This window comes from Apus apus, chromosome 1 (genome assembly GCF_020740795.1).
Source record: "Apus apus isolate bApuApu2 chromosome 1, bApuApu2.pri.cur, whole genome shotgun sequence".
Taxonomy (NCBI): Eukaryota; Metazoa; Chordata; class Aves; order Apodiformes; family Apodidae; genus Apus; species Apus apus.
The window spans coordinates 177,363,230-177,382,879 of record NC_067282.1 but is presented as its reverse complement, the minus strand read 5'-3'; the positions used below and the strand labels follow the sequence as shown (position 1 = coordinate 177,382,879).

The 19,650-nt window shown below is 34.6% G+C and overlaps 1 protein-coding gene across 4 annotated transcripts in view; it reads left to right on the top strand.

Annotated features, from left to right (window-relative positions):
• The window catches only part of IMMP2L (inner mitochondrial membrane peptidase subunit 2), a 435,181-nt gene extending 418,743 nt beyond the window's left edge, over positions 1-16,438 (top strand). For all 4 annotated transcript variants that reach the window (XM_051618060.1, XM_051618042.1, XM_051618070.1 and 1 more), the window contains one exon: positions 15,929-16,438. In XM_051618060.1, coding sequence (XP_051474020.1) covers positions 15,929-16,048 — 120 coding nt within the window. In that variant the 3' untranslated portion in view covers positions 16,049-16,438. The remainder of the gene's footprint in view (positions 1-15,928) is intronic.
• The last annotated feature ends 3,212 nt before the right edge of the window (positions 16,439-19,650 follow it).

The following is a 19,650-nucleotide window of genomic DNA, read 5'->3' as shown; positions in this document are numbered from 1 at the left end:
AATATTGTCTTTGTTTTCCCTAGAAAACACCAATGGCAAGAATTAGTCTTTTAAAAAGCCTTCTATACTACAATAATAATCAAGAAATTGTGAAAAACTTACCAGGCTTTAATTTTTATTCTTCTGTCACTATCCTTGGATTGTTTAACGAAGATACTCTTATTTTTATTTTTACATTTAATATTTTTAAATTGTAATCTAATTGACTTTCTGTAGAATAACAAATAAAGATTATTAACAAAAAGAATTCCAAGGTTTTTGTTAGCAAGTACATTTTTAAACTCTTCATGCTTCAAGTGGCTTATTTATGAATAATAATTTCTGAATATCTGTTTTAAAGACAGTTTTATACTACACTGTGAAGGCTGAAGAGTTTTAAAAACCTTTACTGTGATCCTTGCCATACTCTTAAATTAGCAAAACAAAACAACAATCTCACACCCAGGCTTTCCCTATGAGTGACTTGTCGTGAGAAACTTGTTGACTCCTGACTGACACAGCATGACACGCTCCAAATCTGAAAAGGATTTTACACAGAAATGGTATAGCTCCTCATGTTAGTGTCTCTGTCAAATATGAAGACTTTGTGAGCATCTTGGTTACCTTTTCTGTTCAATTTATGGCTCTCTTACATAGTACCAGTGGCATTTCATAACAGAGAAGCTGAAGGACACAAAGAGAGTAATTAATGATTTTCTAGTGTTCAGGTGGATGATGTCACTGTCCTGTGAAATAGGAGGGAAAAAAAAGGAAAAAGTTCTTGTGATGGCAGAAATGTTAACTTTCTTTTTTCAAAAGAATAATAAATATATCACAATGATCAACAGGCCCATGTAAAATTATCTGACAGGCTGTCATCTGAGCACTGTTTCTGACATGGCTTTAGGATCCAATCACAATTTATTTATAAGCTGTCATTTTAAATTACAAATACTTCTAATGAACATATTTCAGAATTTTGATATTTTAAACACTTTTCAAAAAACCTCATTAAATAAGGATTAATTTTGACATCATTCTAAGTAACAAATCGCAAATTATAATCATTAAATAGGTTCAGCCTTGTTTGTGTAATGGCAATAAATTTAGTTAAAGCAAGATGCAGTTTGACACAATAGAGATTCTGATCTCTCTTAGCAGCTTCATGCCTATGATGCTCAACAAAAGGAACATGTGTTTTGTACTTTTGTAAAGCAGTATGTGTAAAGTACTAAAGAATGGCAAGTGGAGACTGAACTTTTTTTTTTATTGTCATAACCTTGCAAAGATGTTGACTTTAAAAAGAATGGCTCAATTTCTGTATGTATATTTTGATGTAAACCCTGTCTAGCATTTTCATCAGCTCAAAGGCTAGGATTAGCATTTTTAGAATTAAGTATTAATCATTAAGAAGTCTTAACAGCAATGCTGTAGTACAGGGTATTAGGAACTTTAAATAAACAGTCATAGTTGCTGGGCAATATTAAGTTTTATTTAGCAAAAACTATATGTATTGTAACCTCAACATTTGAAAACCAAAGAAACATTAAAGCTTCTTTAAGCACTAAAGTTAATAACTGAGGCCAGGTGAAATATTAACTCTTGGGAATAAACCAATTTTATTATTTTTTGTCTTCTTACATATTTTCTGGATAGTTGCTTTAGCATATACAGTATACATTCTATGTATTTAATTTTCATTCATCTCTCTTTTGAGGAGAATCTCACGTTCTCTTTAAAAAGCCTTACTCTTTGTGATTGAAAAGACGACTATAGCAATTTGCTTCCATTGCAATCAGACAGGTGAGATGGCTTTTCTGAATCTAGATGAGGTTTAAAAAATTAACAAGGGAGATAGAACATTAATCTCAATCAAGGTCTGATCTAGGATGCTATTTATTCAGATGCCACAGAATTTAGCTTTTTGTTGAAAAATTCACCTTTTGACCGAACTTGGAAATTACTCTGTCTTGAAAATTATTTCTGTATCCCTTGTCATCCAGATTCAGCTTGTGATTATGCCTTGCTCTCCAGCCTTCTTCGTAAAAGGGTGTTTGGGGATTTGTGGTGTATCCCTTTCCCATTATATTAATGAAGGCAGGCAACAGAGGGTCTGGGAACCAGAGCTGGGTGCTGCTCTATTCAGCAGTGGAGGAAGATTAATGGGGTCTTCTGTCTGGGGAATGCTACCAGCCAGAACTATGAAGACTTGAAGGTGAATAATCAAGGCTAGCCAGAGGTTCCCCCCTTTGTGGGTACACACATGTAAAATGTAACAGGACTGCAAGAATCAGAGAAAAAGTCACTAAGGAGTTGTAGCCAGACTTACCAGGAAGAAAAGAATCAAGATCCTATTCAGATATGATCTGTGTATAAAAAGTTATTTACAGAAATGTATACTAGAGAGCTTTGCAATAGCTGTGAGTTAAATTCTGCAGAGAACTGGCAAAGACTATGAATAAAGGGGATGTAAAGTATTCTGAGGTTTCAGAGACTTGTGCCTTGCTGTAGAACATAGCATATACTGCTTTGGATTCTGCTGTTGCAATGGATGCTAAAGGTTATTCTTGCTCAGTATAAGTCTGAAGCTCTTTCTCTCTTACTGAATTTACTAGTACTAGTTGATAATGTTTTCCAGTTGCAGCTAATGCTCACTGAATTTATATCATTGGTGAAGTCTGGGGAGTTCTTTCTTCTAATTTCAGGATGCAGGTTGTTTAACAACTCTAAATTTGCATCCAAAGTTCTTTCCTTTTTTTTTTTTTTTTTTAATGATTTCCTTTTTTTTCCCTTTTTGTAAAATTCCTTTTTCTTTCCCACCCCCCCCCTACTATTTTGAGGCTCTGATTCTGCATTTTCTCACTTTTCATTAGAACTACACTTTCCCTTATTAGATGCTAACTTTCATCTTCTTCCTTGCTGCTTTTAGAGTATCATTATTTTGACTCATTATTTCTATTTGACTCATGGTTAAAACCCATCCTCATGTCTGCAAACATGCAGTGTGGCAACCTCTAGTTTGAGATTGTTTCACTCTTCAAATGGTGCATGCTACTAGATGATGATATTTCTGAGGACAAGGCTGCTTCAGATTCACATCTGGCTGCATGGGGTTCAAGACAGCACGAAAATTTAGGTCACTGCAGGAAACTTGAAATAAAGCATGGAAGCCTTTCTTTGCAGGCTTGTTGTCTGTCTATCTGTTTGTTTAAGGATAATAAGCATTAGACCCATTGAAAAAGCAAATAAACAAAATATTTTGGAAGCAAGAATGTGGTGTTCTCACCAAGCTCAAAGCGGGTTGTTTAAGCTGTGCAATGGTGAGAGAACAAAGATGTTACAGAAAAAATGCCAGATCTCCTTTGCAAAGCCTTTACTTCTGTTCCATCTCCTTTACCTAAAGCTGACAAAAATTTAGTACTCTAGAGCAAGATAGAACATGAACTATTCATAATAGTCTCATTAAAATGTGGATCACTTTTTTCATCTGCTTTTAGTGCTACGATCCTGAAGCAGACAACTCACTAAAAACATAGAACTATATTTTTTCCAGAGCAGACTGATGAAAATATATCAGATTGTGCTGTCTGCACATTTCACTGCTGCTGTCTCCTCAGCTCATTTCCGAGACAGTACTTGGATCTCCAGGCATTGTAGCAATGGTAGTGGATATAGAGTCTACTGCTGACCAAAAATGTGTTTTCTGTCCCCTGAAACATTGAGGTATAATAAAAATGTTGGATTTGTAGCATATTTTCAAGGAGATTGTGTTATAAATGTAAGCACTTAATAGGAATTTTAATTCTGTTGATTTTCTTACTGGAAGTGAAGGAGCTCCATGTAATTAATTACTTTCAGTGGTGTTAAATTTTAACACTTAAGTTTTTCAGATCCCAAATGTGTTAATCCTTTTCCTGTACTGATGACCTCAGATTCCTGTGTCGTTATATCTTGCTAAAATAACCTAATAGCTGCATATAAACTGAAAAATTGAGTAATTTAAAGAGTTAATAAATATGGATCATCAGCTCACTTGCAATTGTATCAATTTTGTTTTATTTTATTCCATTTTAATAATGTGCTCAGGTGTTCTAAATGAATATTTAAAGTTCATCACAGCTTTGCTGAACTCTGGCTTGATTACAACTATGAGATAATATTTCATTAAATATGCAGGCAACTGAAGTCATTAGTCTTCCACTACTTTCTTGCTCATGCAGTACAGCTTTAGAGCAAGTCTTAATATTTCCTTGAGATAAATATAGTTCTTAATGGTAAAAGAGTGAATTAAATCTGGTTACTGTATTTGGCTAATGAAGAAGGTAAACTTTTGTTTTGAAAGGATGCAGTTTGTTTATTGTGTCAGGAGACATTAAGCAAGGTTAGGAAGCAAGGGGAAAACCAAGAAAAAAAGGTGAGTATATGCCAAGAAGAGTAACAAAGGTATTTAAGAGAGCAATGGGAGAAATGGCTGTCTACAAAGTGTTTTTTCCTGTGTCCTAGAAAATCTGAGACATTTATTTGCTTTTGGAAGATATAGCTCAGGAAATTGAAGAAGCCTGTGCCCTTCTGAGTAAGGAGGCACAATGGCAAGTAGAAGTTTCTTGGGTCATGTCAAATGGCAGAAGGTACCTCTGTTTAGGCCAATTAACTGAACCTCTAACCTTCCTAACATCATTGGGAAGCTCATATGTGGGCTCCTCCTGTCCTTCCTGGGGTTCCTGCACCTCCTCTGGATCAATCTACCTGGGCTACCAGGTCTGCTGACTTGCTCCATCATAGTCACTTCTCTGTCAAATTCGTCTCCATAAGTATGTATGCTTCCTCACTGAAACAGTTTTCAGTGGAGATTTAATAATCTCAAATGTGAGAAGTACAATTCTTGTAGACTCAGGGTTGCACAGAAGAACTGCAACAGCTTTTGATTAAAGATATGAATCTTGTACTTCTGATTTACTTTTGTGAAGCTTTTCCCATCAGCAGAACCTGTTCCTCCATTATCTTAAGATGATCAGGAGTGAACTAAAGAGAAAAAAAAAGTTAATATCAAGAGGATTAGTTATGTAGGGTGTGGAAATTATATTAATAAGTATACAGTATCTGTTATTTAATAATGATTTATGTTAAGAAGCCATATTACTTTAATTATACCAAGAAGCCTTGTATTTTGACAAATGTCACATATCATAAAAGCACAGAATGCTAAATAATAGTACTATTGACTAGGGGAAAAAAGGAATGGTTTAGAGATAATATTTTCCTTATAAAGTAAAAGCTAGGTTTAGTACATTTAATTTCTTCACCATAGTTTTAACAAAAATATGTAACAAAACAGATAATGACAAAAGAGAAAGTATTTAAGCATTCTTAAATTCATAGCTATTATTATAGCTATAAGGGGGAGAAAAATCTTGGTATTTATTTAAAGTATTCATGTTGGCTTTTTTCTGGTAAATCAACTTGGGAAAATTACATATACACAATTATCTTGATGAAATTTACTTCTTTAGATGAACTCTAGTCATCCTCATACAAATACCTCTATTAAAAAGTCTTTTATAATTTTAATAACATATCGTGCATCTGTTTAATGACATTTTGATATCCTAGTTGCTCATTGAATATTTACTCCCCATTGTTTTTCATAGCTCATATTGCCAACAGCATGTTTTCTGTAAGTCAAACTGTTTCTGTGTGCCATTTTAGAAGAAAAATAGAAGAAGCAATCCTCACAGTAGGATTTTTTTTAGTTAAGTGGAATAGTCTATAGAACCGTTGTCTTTTTAAAGCAAGAGAAAATAAGAAATATGTTGTTAACAGTATTGCAACAACCTCATTTATATCAGACTAAATCTGTTGAAATGTGTGATAAAAAGTGGAGAAGCTGTGAGTAGGCTAACAGATCTATTTGCTAAACATACAAGCTATTGTCACTGAAAACTTCTGAACAGTTCTAGCTTTAGAAAAGGCTTGCTTTGCCCAGTAACAGTTGTAATGTCATAAGGTGTATAATTTTGTTTTAATTAAGAGGTATTTTCTCACCTATTCCCCTGAATGAACTTTCCTGGTTGTCATTTTTTTTTTCTTTTTTTTTTTTTTTTTAAAATCTTACCTCAGCATTCAATAATTATTCTAAAATTATCTTGACTGACTGCCAGCTATCTGCCAAGTAAAATTTAGGGTAATGAACTTTCCCAGATGCCTGGAGTCTCCCAGTGCTGTCCCATCACAATGCTCACTGATGGAGCCACTTGGGCTGGAGCTGCTCCTAACAGAGCCGATGAGGCAGCAGCAGGATGGGTATTTTCTCCATTAGGTCCCTTAGTGTCAGCACATCTCTAAGTTCATAAACAGCACTCATTTTTTACCTAGGAGGTCAGGTACTTTTCTGAGATTTTGAAGAGAGTATGAAGAATATAAATGAAATGCAAGAGGTAACTGGTATGTGGGTTTTTTCACATCACTTGTCTTGAAAAATTTGAGTTAGAAACTGAAGCCTATTGTTCCTATCTGAGAGTTGTACTCCTTCCTTTATTTGTATTTATCCTGAATGAGTCTGAAATATCATCTGTCCCAGCTTGCATGCATATGATCCCTGGCACAGTCATACTTCTGCAAATTTAGTGGAATTTGACCTTTCATCTTAGCTTGTTTGTTCAGCTTTTCAATACTAACCACTCATCATTAGGGCCTGCTTTATCTGTGAGTGTGGGGTGGAAGCAGAGCAGGAATATGCCAGGGCCACAGCAAATCTCCATGGCCAGAGCAGTGCCAGGATGCCTCTGTCTTGCTCTCCTGGAAGCTCAGAGCACCACAGAAAAGAAGTGATGGAGCAGAGGGTACAGTTCCACCTGCTTGAGCACCAGCCCGCAGTGATTAGTTGGGTCTGTGGAGGAACAGTTTGGTAGGAGGATGAGCACAGTTCCTGGATAGAGCCTGTGCTCTCAGAGCCACTCTGTGACTCCTTCCCTTCTTCTCATTGCACTGTACTGTTGCCTTTGCCAAAGCTTTGGAACAAAATTAAATTAATTACATGCAACAGAACAAAACTGGAAATCAACATAATTGGTAATGTACAACGTTCTGCATAGTGTCCTAAGTATTCAATCAAGAAAGACAATGCACATAATCAATATCAGTGTAGTAAGCTGAAAAATGTCACTAAGCCTGATGTTCTTCTAACTGTTGGCTCTGACACAATACATTACTGAACAGGAATTGACATTGAAGGCTTTTATGTTTTCCTGAATAATTAATATGCATAGACTTGGAATAAAGCTAATGCTTTCTAGGTGAAGATAATAAATGTGTTTTAATAATTGTTTCCTGCCATTTGATTTATCAATTCTTAAAATATCAAATTGCAAATATATTTCTGCTTTTTAATGCAGGACTCTTTCATGAAAGCTATTAGTACATTTTGTTCTTCTGTTGAATTACATGACTTACTGACAATCCTATTTAGGCTAGGAATCTTATGCAACACCCTGTGAAATATTAAAAAGCTTTTAAGTATTAAACTATATTTATGTATATGCAGCATCATACTGTGAACTAAGCAAATTCTTACACCATTTTTATTACTAGAAAGAATAGATTGTTTTGTAAATCTGTTTTTAGACCTTTTTAGCAAAATGGTTCTGTTAATTATAAGCAAGAAAGAATAAATTCTAAGAATGCTAAACTTACTGAAGATAAAAGACTAGTATTGCTGTGTTATATGCTAACCTCCATTTTAAAAAGGTGTCTTGAGAAAACAAAGAAGGAACTGGGAAGCAATGAAGAAGTTAATTAACCACAGCATCCCTTTCAATGATACATCCTTGACAATTCCAATATAATGCATTCAGACAGGATTTACTTCATAGAGTTCTTGTACCAAACCTGTTACTGTGTTTAATTTAGTCAGCATTGACAGCTGATTCCTTCATGAATTGCATAAAAAATGCACTACTTTATACTTAATTCCTTTAAATCTGCGCTGCTTTTATGAATGTAAGTTATAATTCAATGTTAACTAGTGTCTGTCTGCACATTTAACTGTAAAAAACCTCATATATACAAGAGATGAAATATATTTTCATTTCAGTGACCATTTCCTTCCTTTTCATCTATTGTAGCTTCAGATTTAACATAGGCACATAGACATGATAGAATAAATGAGTGCAACCAAGTTATTTTGATGCTTAGTACATGCCATTTTTTCAGTTCAATTAATAACCTGAGGTTTTGTTACAATGAAGTGACTGTGCTCAGCTCTTCTGATATGAATAGTGTAAGTTGCAAAACAATTTTGCATTGGATCACTCAGAAGTGTTACACTAATTTCAGACAGTTACCTTCTGCTAACATGAAATTTTATTCATTTTGGGAATAATCCAGTGCATTTGAAATATATTTCTCTCTCTTACATCCCATTTTGTCATTATGTCTGCACATATTTGTGTAGCATATGTGCATCCCTTTTTGAGTATCTGTTTTCACTGTTTAAAACTTTCTTAAAATAAAATAATTGTAATTTATATATTTTAGGGATTTTTTAATAATGTATTTTCTTTCTAAATGAACACTTGTGAATTTGATAACTTTAATAAGGACCTTTAATGATTATACAGAAGCTCTGTGAAAGAAAACACATATGGGATGTTTTATTTGTAGCTGGAGCTGCTGCTTCAGATATCAGACTAATGAAACTGTAACGGGCTGCATTATTTTCTTTGTCACTAGATCTGTATGGCTCCATTAGGTCTGATTTGTTCAAGGACTAGAAGAAAGAATAATAAAGACACTAGTATTTTGCTGTGTAGTTGAAAGGAATGTCACTTTTTCTTGTATTAATGAGCTAGTTTGTAACTAGTTATGCCAACCTTCAGTGAACTCATATAAATTAAAGAACATCTGTTGTGGTAAGGTTTTCTTTACAAAACAACCTATTGATTTTCATCTTTGTGTTATTCTTACACTCATAAAATAAGGAGGATAAGGATATTTGTTTCTTCTGCCATTGTTCATTATCCCAGGTACTTCAACTAGAAGAAAGAGTTTCTCTGGGATTTTACTGTAATCCACTGGATTTTATTTTTATTGAGCCTTTTTCCTTCTACTGCACTTCATTGTAGTTGTTTCAAAGTTCAACCATGTACAGAAAATGAAATGTAATACAATCATGTTTACTTTCTATTAAAGTATGGATTTTTTGAAGAGACTAATTTACTGGAAGAATTCTCTGTGAGACCATTTTACACTTACAATCTAATATCAAAACCCAGTGCAACACCTGTCTTTAAGACAAGCAATCTAATTTGACACAGATAGCTATCCCAGAGTATATATTTTTGTTAGTTTTATAACTAAAACAATGCACAGTTTCCTAAGTGTTTCTATCCTGAGGTTTTCTTTGAGGCTGAAATATTCTAGAATTTTTTTACTTTCCATTCTCATTAGCATGGTTCCTTTACACACAATTTTCAAGCTCCACTTAAATTTGTTAATCCCAGTATTCCAGGATTTCAGTGTACTCAAACTACAGCTAACTGGCTAATAGGATATAAGTAGCAGGGCTATGAACTACTAGATCTGGAAAAATTAATACAAGGTATGTCTGCTCAAATGGTACCCACGATTTCTCCATATTAGACAATTTTCCACCTAATGTGTATTGGCACCTTTCAGAATCTCTGTGGGGAGTAGCAAGTAAAATAAGATCTGAATACACTTCTACTGTTACAGAATAGTTCCCCCCTATCCCCAATGACTTTGTGTTATGAAATAGAAAATTTGGGAAGAAAATTTTGAATATAGTTGATGGCCCATAGTGCTCAGCATGTGAAAAGCTATATATATATGAAGTTGCTTTACTAACCTGCATGTGAACAAGAAAAAAAAAGTTATTTGAATGTATTACTTCAGAGAATAGAAAGCAAAATTTGAAACACTATGATTATTTGTATTATTTTATCTCTTTTTGTTTTGAGAGCATTTTAAGTCTTTGTCTTTGTGTGTTTGTCATTGGCTATGGGATCTGGAAGGATTAATCTTAAGGAACTAAAGCAGAAGTGACTCTTCAAAACCTGAAGCTGATACATGTCCTTAAAATTGTGATTTTATGGCACTTCATGAAATTTCTCAAGTACCTAGGTTATAATCTGTGGCATTGTAGTTTAGTTCTGCTTCTAGTATGTTAGGTAGCTGTTAGTCTCTTCCAGTGGTATTTTAGAGATTTGCACAATTTAAAAATATATTAATTCAACTAGGAGACAAAATACACATTTAAATTGTAATTTTTCTAGGTTTAAACATGATGAAATTATAATTTTCAGATATTATTTTTTAGTATTTCTTCTTCACAAGAAGTATATTTGTATTTGAGTACTTATTCAAGTACATAATCAGAGCGGGTTGTTGTCTTGATCCAATGTTAAGGATTACTGCTCTGCTCTATTGTTATATTCCTATTACCTCCGTTTATTTTTATCTTCTGTGACTGATCTAGATAGTTCCAGGTTTCTTACATTATTTTATACTTTGTAGTATGATTTTTACAGGGTCTTCTGTCACAAGTATGTAAATTTTAAATGCATTTTTAATGTTGTTATTGAAATAACAATCCCCTGAAATTAAAATGCCATGTAAGGAAAAAAAAAATAATAAAAAATATAGTGTATTTAATTTTATTTGTTCTGATTTTGAATGTTTGGGGTTTTTTGGAAGTAGAACAGAGAAACCAAAATATGTGTATGAAGATTCATCAAAATCACCACTTTTTTTTAGGAAAAATAAAAGAAATGCTGAGTGAGGAAAAAATATTTTTTTTCTGGATTTTGCACCATATAACTAGAGCTTATGTAGTCTCACTTAGAAAACCAGTAGTAATGTAATATTACAGTTAAAACTTTGTAGTGAGTAAAGAGGTGAAGTCACCTGATATAGAAAGCCACAGACTTCATGGTTAGTTGCATTAAAATCATAAGACTTTAATGTATTTTACTTAGACTCTAGATATGGTTAGTCCAATTACAATGTTATTACCATTCACAGTTTTAATTATCAAATTAACGCACAACAAGTCTCAGTAAAACTGTGGTTTGAAAATGTCACGCAAACGCTTTCAAGTATCTGTCATTTTCTGTGTTTATGCTGCCCCTTTAGGTCATAAGGTTGGCAGCACCCATCCACCCCAGAAAGAAAGGAAAGAGGTGGTTTTGTGAGTTGTTGGCATCCTGATTTCTTCACCAGGAGGACTGTGATAGCTTCCTCTTCCTCACTTTCAGCTTCACTTGGGGCTAATTTAACACTTTTTCTAATGTTTTTTGATTTTTTATTTGTTCTTTCTTTATTGATTGGAAAAATCATTTTTTATCTGTATTTATTATATTTTTTGTTTCATATATGTTTGTACATATCTTATTCTCCCTTTTTAAAAAAATAAAATTTGCTACCCTTACAACCTTTTTGTCCAATTCCCCAGCAAGTTTTCTTTTTTCATGAACATTGCTAAGTTGCTTATAGGCCTGCAGTGTTTATTATTCCATTTCTATAGTCTTGTCAAGCCCATTTTTATGTTAAAGTCATAAATATTTCATTCAACACTAATAATTTTTACTGCAGGTATAAACATTTTGACTATACCACAAAATCATGCAAATATAAACAAATATAAGCATTATAAGCAAAATTATAACAACTTAGACAATAGTCACCTGAGCATTAGAAAAACAGTTGCATGAAAACTAGCTAAATCCAAACTCCGGGCAGTCTAGGGAAGTACAAAGCCTGAGAAATTAATCTTGAGGCCTTGCAGAGCTGGTACAAGGTCTACAGCTTGTTACAAGTAATGGCAATACTGCCTTACAGGACTACAATAATAGCCAAAGAAATATTCTTTTTTTTTTTTCTTTTTTTTTAATGTTGTTTTTAATCTTATTACATTTAAATAGCAAATGGACTAGGTAGGAAGCCTAACTTTAGACAAGGTTGCAAAGGTCTGGGGTTTTTGGTTCTTCATTGCTCTTTCTCAAGTTATATTCAGTGGTGCTGTACGTTCCCTGTTTTATTGTTCTTACGGAATTTGAAATCGTGACTGTTCAAGCTAGAGAAAAAGTCTCTAGCAAAGGGAAATCTTTGCGGAATGCACATAACAACTAGGAGCAGTAATACCGAATTTTATCAGGTAGGGTGGACTTTACATATCCTGAGAAAACGGAGAGTAGCCTTGTTGGGGTCACATCCTTTTCTGGAATTTTCCTTTTCTTGAAATCCAAACTGGATTTCTGAAGAAATTTTGGTGTGTGCCACTGCCTGCTACATTTAAACAGAATTCTTGCACAGTCTGAATGCTTCTCTTACCACTGTGATTTTTAGAAAATGCATCATAGTAAGAAATAGTGAAGATGTCAAACAGAAAACAGACAAAAAATGGAGAGTGCAGTCCATAAACCAATGAGTATTTTAAAATTATGTATTTTGGAACTGTAAGAAGTGATAGTAATGTAAGTCTCCAAATTAATAAAGGTGCATTTATCCCAACCTGGTAGGACAGAATGAGTAAGATAGTTGCAAATACCACTGCAGATAGCACTATCAATCTTAGGCTTATCTTTCCCTAATGCAGTGCCAAAACTAATCAGTCTCCACACAGCTAACATACTAACAAGCAGACTCTGAGGAAATATGCTTTTATCACAGTAACAGTGTCAAAACAGTATTATTCATTCAAAATTTATTTTGCAGATAAAATTGCTGTGTTAACAAAATGACTTTTCAGTTTTTCAATTAAATATTCAATTTTTTAAAAAATAAAAGAATTAATACCTCAGGTTAGGGAGAATAATATGGAATCAATTCTACATAGAGTCTGTTGTTGCCCCATCAAGAGTAATAAATAATGCAGAAATAAAATTCAACTTTTTGAAATGCTAGTATTATTACAATATAGTATATTCCTCAAATAATTTGTGCCTGTAAAGCACTGATTTTTCTTATAGTTAAGACAGTGTTTCAAGGGAGTGAGCTAATTTTCTTACATATAGAGAGTAAATAATGTCTTTAAGGGAACTGATTAATCTCTTTTTTAATATATTGTTTCAGTATTTCACTCTTGCAGCAAAATATGTCACCTCTCAAGTTCTCCCTTTATCCATATCTAACCTTGGTGAGGGTAAACCCATGAACAAGGAGAGGTTATTATCTGCGAACAATTCTGTTCTTCCTGAGTGAAATTCATGGCTGCTGTAGTAGCTACAGAATAATAATAGGCAATGGACAAAAGTTAGTAAGGTTGTTTGCAGAAGTCAAACACAAAGGTGCTTTTAAGTGCACCTTTGAGTTATAGTAAAAGAAGCCCTATAGCATCAGTGTCATTTGTGGTTTAGTAAAGACTTCCATAACCAAACAATACCTGTTTTTCCTTTTTAACACTAGTCATGTTGTCCTGTAAATCACGTTTATAGGAAGGATTTTTCTTTATTAGTTTCAAGTCAGGTAGTGATCAGTAGAAGTAATCCTCTGGGCAAAATTATTCCCAGCCTCAGCTTCAAACAAGTTTTGATTAATTTATTATATTCTCAGTCTGTGCAGACCTCCTACTGGCATCAGTAACAAGCAATGCACTGAGAAAAAGAGAACTTTGAAAATGAGATGTTATTTCTGTTTGAGAAGAGTATTCTAACATTTTTCTCTGTACTAATGCTGTCATATTATATATGCAGTGGTGGGGTTTGCTGTGGTTTTATATTTTGGCACCAGCTGTAATGTGGATGCCATCACTCTGTACACAGAGGGAACAAATCCATGTGGTAATATTATATTTGGAAACCACTTTATGGGATAATTGATACTATGAATTTCATAAATATCTTACAAACTACACAGAAGTATGTCAAGACTTAAAAAAATGTAGTTAAATTCTATCAAAAAGGAGTTACCACTTAGCAGCCTGTCCTTTGCTTAAAAGAAGCAAAAAAGTTAAGATGGAGCTGGGGAAAAAAGTGATCCTGGCAAGGGATCATGCAAGAGAGATATGATGCTAGGCTGTAATTTCAGTGGTCTACTTCAGATTCTTTCAGATATTGTGGGTTATTAAGTAACCAAATTATATTCAAGTAATTCAGCACCTGCTTCATCAAGCTACAGAATGTGGAATTAGATATAGACCACTTCAGATTCACTGATTTGATTATGTGGTAGAGAGACACTGGTGAATATACATTAATCCTATGAAATTAAATCAAGAAAATTAGCAGAAGATATTCCTAGGGGCCTATTTGGTGTCCATTTGCATAAAATGCTGTATTACCTGCTTACTGAATTATTATTTTTTTTACCCTTTTTTTTTTGGGGGGATGAGAAATTAAAAGGAACAGAAGAACTGAGTTTACATAAAAATTTAAGGAGGAATGTATGGGTTCAAATCAGAAATCCATTTAACTCCTGCCTCTGACGACAGCCGGTACCAGACCATTAGAGCATAACAAAACAAGTACATTATTTTTCCCCTCAGTGTTTCCTAATGTGGATTTTAGAGACCACACTGTTACTTTGTTTATATTCAATTATGTGTGATGGATTTTGCTTCTATTGTTATTTTCTGTACCAGTTTGTTATTATTTTCTGGTGTCTTCAGTATCATGTATAAGTATGCAAGTATGATGTTATCATGCACACTGTGAAGAAGCATTTCCTTTTTCTTGGCTTTAAGAATTCTTTAAGATGTTGTCATCTGATTTTTACTCTTAGTTATAAGAAATGATGACAAAATAAGCAAGTAAAGCTTATGCATTCTTTATGCATGCCATTTGTAATTGTATAGACTTCTGACCCTATTGTCTGTTTATTCTTTATAGTCTTAGTTGTTTCATCTCTTCACATATACATTCCTGTATTTCTAACCATGTTTTGTCCTGTTTACAAATTTGCTATTGGCACTGGATACTTTATACTTGGTGGGAAGTTAACTGATGTTTCCCACAACTGCTCACTATTGTGTCCAGAAGAAGAGTAAACAAATAATTTAATTTTAAGCCTGTCCTGTAGGCTTTTCAAGTTAAGTGAGATTCACTCCATACTGAATTACTTCATTTCAAATTTAAGTACAGACTGTCAAGCCATTTCATTCTGTATATGAAATGAACCTTTTTTGTAATTTTGTTAAGGTTTTCTAAGCAATTCAGTTTTCTGAACTATCTCACCTATAAGTAATTAATTTGTAAGCACTATCAGTATTGACTTTTATATTGATTCATTGAAGCAAAATAAATAAAGTTATTGACATAAAGCAATAATAAATAATAAGGTGATAAAACATTTTAAAAACACAGGAATGAAGCATAAGTAATCTTAGAACTTAAAAAATATTTGATCTGGAGGTGTGCTTCAAATAATTCTATCAGAAATACATTTTTACTTCGGGGAATTATTTGTGATTCACAGAAATTTCCATTTTTTGGTTGGAGAAAAAATGGAATTTTAAAGGACAGTGATAAATACAAAGCACAGCGTATTTTAGAAAAGCCGCTATCCCATTGTGGTTAGTTTACATAGCTCAAATCTGAGACATGGGTTCTGTTTAACTTATTCAAATAGATGCTTGAACCCTGTTCTGCTGTACCCAGAATAATCACCAACAGATTTTGGTGGATTATAGAATGCTTCACCTGTTTTGACCAGCTGTTTTTATAGAACCTGAGAAAACATCCGTAGTTCATGTTTGTTACAGACTGTGCATTTCTGCAAGCTGTTTTGAGTTCCATTAAATTTTTTATCAAAAAAAAGGTAATTTGTCACTGAAGCAGTTTTTCTTTTCCTCTCATTATGTGCATGAGACACTGCTTTTTCATGCGAAGTTCCCTGTTGTATATTCTCTCATCACTCAAAAAAAAAATCATCACATGCTTTGTATTTTTATTTTATTTGCAATATTTAATAATCTCTCTGGTTTATATTTTTGCTACAGGTTTCTCTTGGACTTCTCCATGCTCGAGCTACTCATATCCTCTGGCCTCCACAACGCTGGCAGAAGTTATATCCAGTGCTACCTCCAGAACGCAAACCACTCCAGAGAGAGCAGGAGTGATCGAGATATTCAGATAGAAAAATACTGAAGGGAAGTTTAACGTTGAAGAGTTGCAGTGGTTTACCACCACCTGTAAGAGCTTTGCCAAGTGTCCCATAACGTCGCGTACCATATCAGCAAATACATGCGACATCTTCATGTAAAAATGCCACTTTAACTGTAAAGGTATTTCTAGTTTTCTTGTTTGTTTTGTTGTTTGGTGTTTTTTTAAGATGCCAAACAATAGTACATATTGTGTTATTTTGGTTTGAAGTAATTGGTTGTAGCAGGTTTGAATGTGTTTTATTTTTTTTTCTGGGAGCAGTAAACTGCTTGACTTTTTATGTCTATACCTGTGCTTCTCTGGATAAGAAATTATTACCACCTTCAATAAAATATTTTAATCTTTTACATTCAGCTTGTTTCTTTAGTAACTGAACAGATCTTCTATTATTCTCATTGATTGCATATGAAAAGAAAATTAACACATAATAGCTTTGGATTGTCCTACAATTTCCAGTGCTGAAGAATCTGTACTTTTGTAGCTGAAAAGTTGTTAATATGTGTCATAGATTTTTTTTGAAAAGTGAATGAGTTTTTTCTCTTTTAATGCAGCTTGTGCTTATTATTAAACTCAATACTTGTTACTAATATTTAATTTATCTTTCAGGAGTATTTGATGAAAATATTCTTTGTATATCTTGCTGAAGTAGATATTCAAAATAGAAAAACTATATTGCAGTGTCTGAAGGTGATGTGTCATTTATTTCTCAATTATAGTAAATCATTGTTAGTATTGATTACCACATTTCTTTGAAAATATATAATTGATTATAAATATTATACAATTAATACTATAAATATATAATTGATATTATAAGAACACTGTGAATATGCAATAAAATTTCTGCACACATTATAAGTGAAAAGAGGTTGCAAAAGTGTGCATTTTCAGCTGCATACTTTAATATGAGCCACCTTATTTTCATATTTATTAAATTTTACTTCAGATAAGATAGTACTTAAAAAATTTAACAAATCACATGAAAGATCTTCAAACATTTCAGCTAAAATCATGCAAGTATCAGAACTTCAGAGAAGATGAAAATAAGTCTGTAGCTCTTTGAAGACACACTTCTGTGTATGAGTTAGGTGATAGGTTCAATTACCATGAAAACCCTCTATAACATGCCTAATCTTCTTAAGTTCTCCAGCTCTGTAGACTCTGAACACTTTACTGTCATGTGGCATGAACATTCTTTGTTCCAAAAAGCTGTTTCATAGGTTTCTGAACTCATCTTAGTTAAAACTAATGCAGTTTGTTTGGGTGTTAATTACAGTAAATTCATAATTATTTTGATTGGCATATGCTGATTGAAAACAGTGGTTTGTAACCGTTTTTTTTTTCCAAATGAATTAAGAAAACTGAAATGAGTTCAAGAAATTCACTGCAGTCATAAGTAATTTTGGTGACAAAAATGCAAACACACATCCATGAAAGGTAAAAGAGAAAACAGAAAAAGAAGCAGAGCAAACCCAGATTAGATCAGCGTTATTTCTCTTAGTTGTTCAGGTCTTCATTTCCTTTCTTCCACTAGTGCAATCCCTCCCTCCTCCTCCTCTTGGGTATCAGCTGGGCAGAAGTTCTTGCATATAGTGACAGGCTGGAAAATTTGGTTGTCTGTTCTGATTCACTGGTACAAATTCTGCAAAATCAGTGCCAGAGAGTTATCAACAAAACCAAAGGCATTTGTTCCTCAATTATGATCTTAATTGTTTTTCTATTCATGTTGTCTAAAGACATAGCCAAATGTGTCTGCATCAGCTACATTTCCAAAAAGATTCTTTGAAGTTCTAATTGAGAAGAAAGATCCGGAGATACATGAGCATAAAATTACAGAGGTAGAAATAAGCGCCGCATGCAAGCCCTTAGAGCATCCCAGATCTTGCTGCGCGACAGAGGCTGCTGCAGGTCCACTTTCCCAGGTCCATCCAGCAGGAAGGCCAGGCATGCATTCCTCCAGGGCACACACACACACAGTATGTTGCATTCATAAACATATAACGGGCCACACACATCAACACAGACAAACCCACCCAGTACTCCCATAAACGCTAATGGCACCAGTGACCTCATGCTGTTCCTCTTGCTGGCTAATCAGGATGTAACTATCTACGTGGGAAATATTTACAAATATATCTACAGTGTGGATACCTCCAGCATCAGACAGCCATTTTGCTCTGTATAAAGAATCCTAATCTCCCTTGCTGGCACCTGAACAAACAGGCCCTCAGGCACCCTCTCGTTGGCCCCTTCAGTAACTGGCTTTAGACACCCAGCCCATCCAGGCCCATCTGGTAGCTGGACCTGGATCCTCACTCTCCCATGCACATGAATACACATACAAATGGATCTTCCAATCAAACCACAGTTTCGGCAGCTGTCTGGGACCCCCTGGTTTCTCTGTTAGCCAAAGCCATCTCTGGTCTCACCTCTAGGGACACCCTCCACCCTCCAGGCCACCTACCCCACTTGCTGGCTGGTCTAGCTTGGTGCTGGCCAGTGTCATTCACTGACAAGGCCCCCTCATCGCACCCCATACTGGCACCACAGACGTGGGCCTCCACCCCAGCCACTGGCACTCAGGCCTTCCCCACAGATGCACATATCCCAGAGTGCCGCACCCAGGAAAATCACTAGAAATGGAGTTTAATGAGAAGGTGAGACAGACTGCACTGATTAGGCTCAGGCATTGACAGACTAGTACCTCTTTATGTGCAATTGGATCCTTTCATATCCTTCTCTCTCTGTTTTTCCATACTTGGTCCTCCACAAACCACCCTCGTTTCCCTGGCTTTGGTCCTGATAACATCCCACAACAAGTCTTTGGGCAGTACTGAAGTGCTGTCCCCTGTGTGGCTGGTGCAGGGGGTCCTGCCTCTGACTGGAATATCGAGTTCACCCCACCATCATGCTTCTGCGCTCCTTCGTGAGTCTGAGGATGAGACTTTCACAGTCTTCTGACTCCAGTAACAGCCACCGAGGAGCTGAGTCATAGTATTATTTGGCTTCCCACAGCTGCCATTGCTCCTCTGGGCTCCTTTGTCTGTGTGGAGACCAGCTCTTTATCACATAACCATATACAAGCTATGAAAGTTTAACTGTCTCAAGTATTCAACTGTGAGATGCCTCAAGGAATATTTATTCATCTTTATTTGCATACAAATATTTATAAATACTTATTATTTTATATGGATATGTGGGATATACATGGTGGAATAATGGAATCGAGAATATGCCTATTAAGTCTGAAGATGTTGCAACGGTTGTAAAGACTGCCATCATTTTGGACAATGGTATTAGACTGCAGTGATCTGAATTCAATAATAATGAGCAGAGGATCTGGTGGAATAATGACCCATACACATGCTGGACTAAGTTAAAAGAAAATGTTGAGATTACAGTGGGTTGTAGTTGAGAATGAATCAACATTATGCTGTTGTGAATAAGGAAAATATCACACTTCTGAAACAGCAGTACACACTGTAAACACAGGAAACAGTATTCCTACTTTACTCATCTACAGCATGATTTTAGGCATCAGGTTAAAAAAAAAAATTAG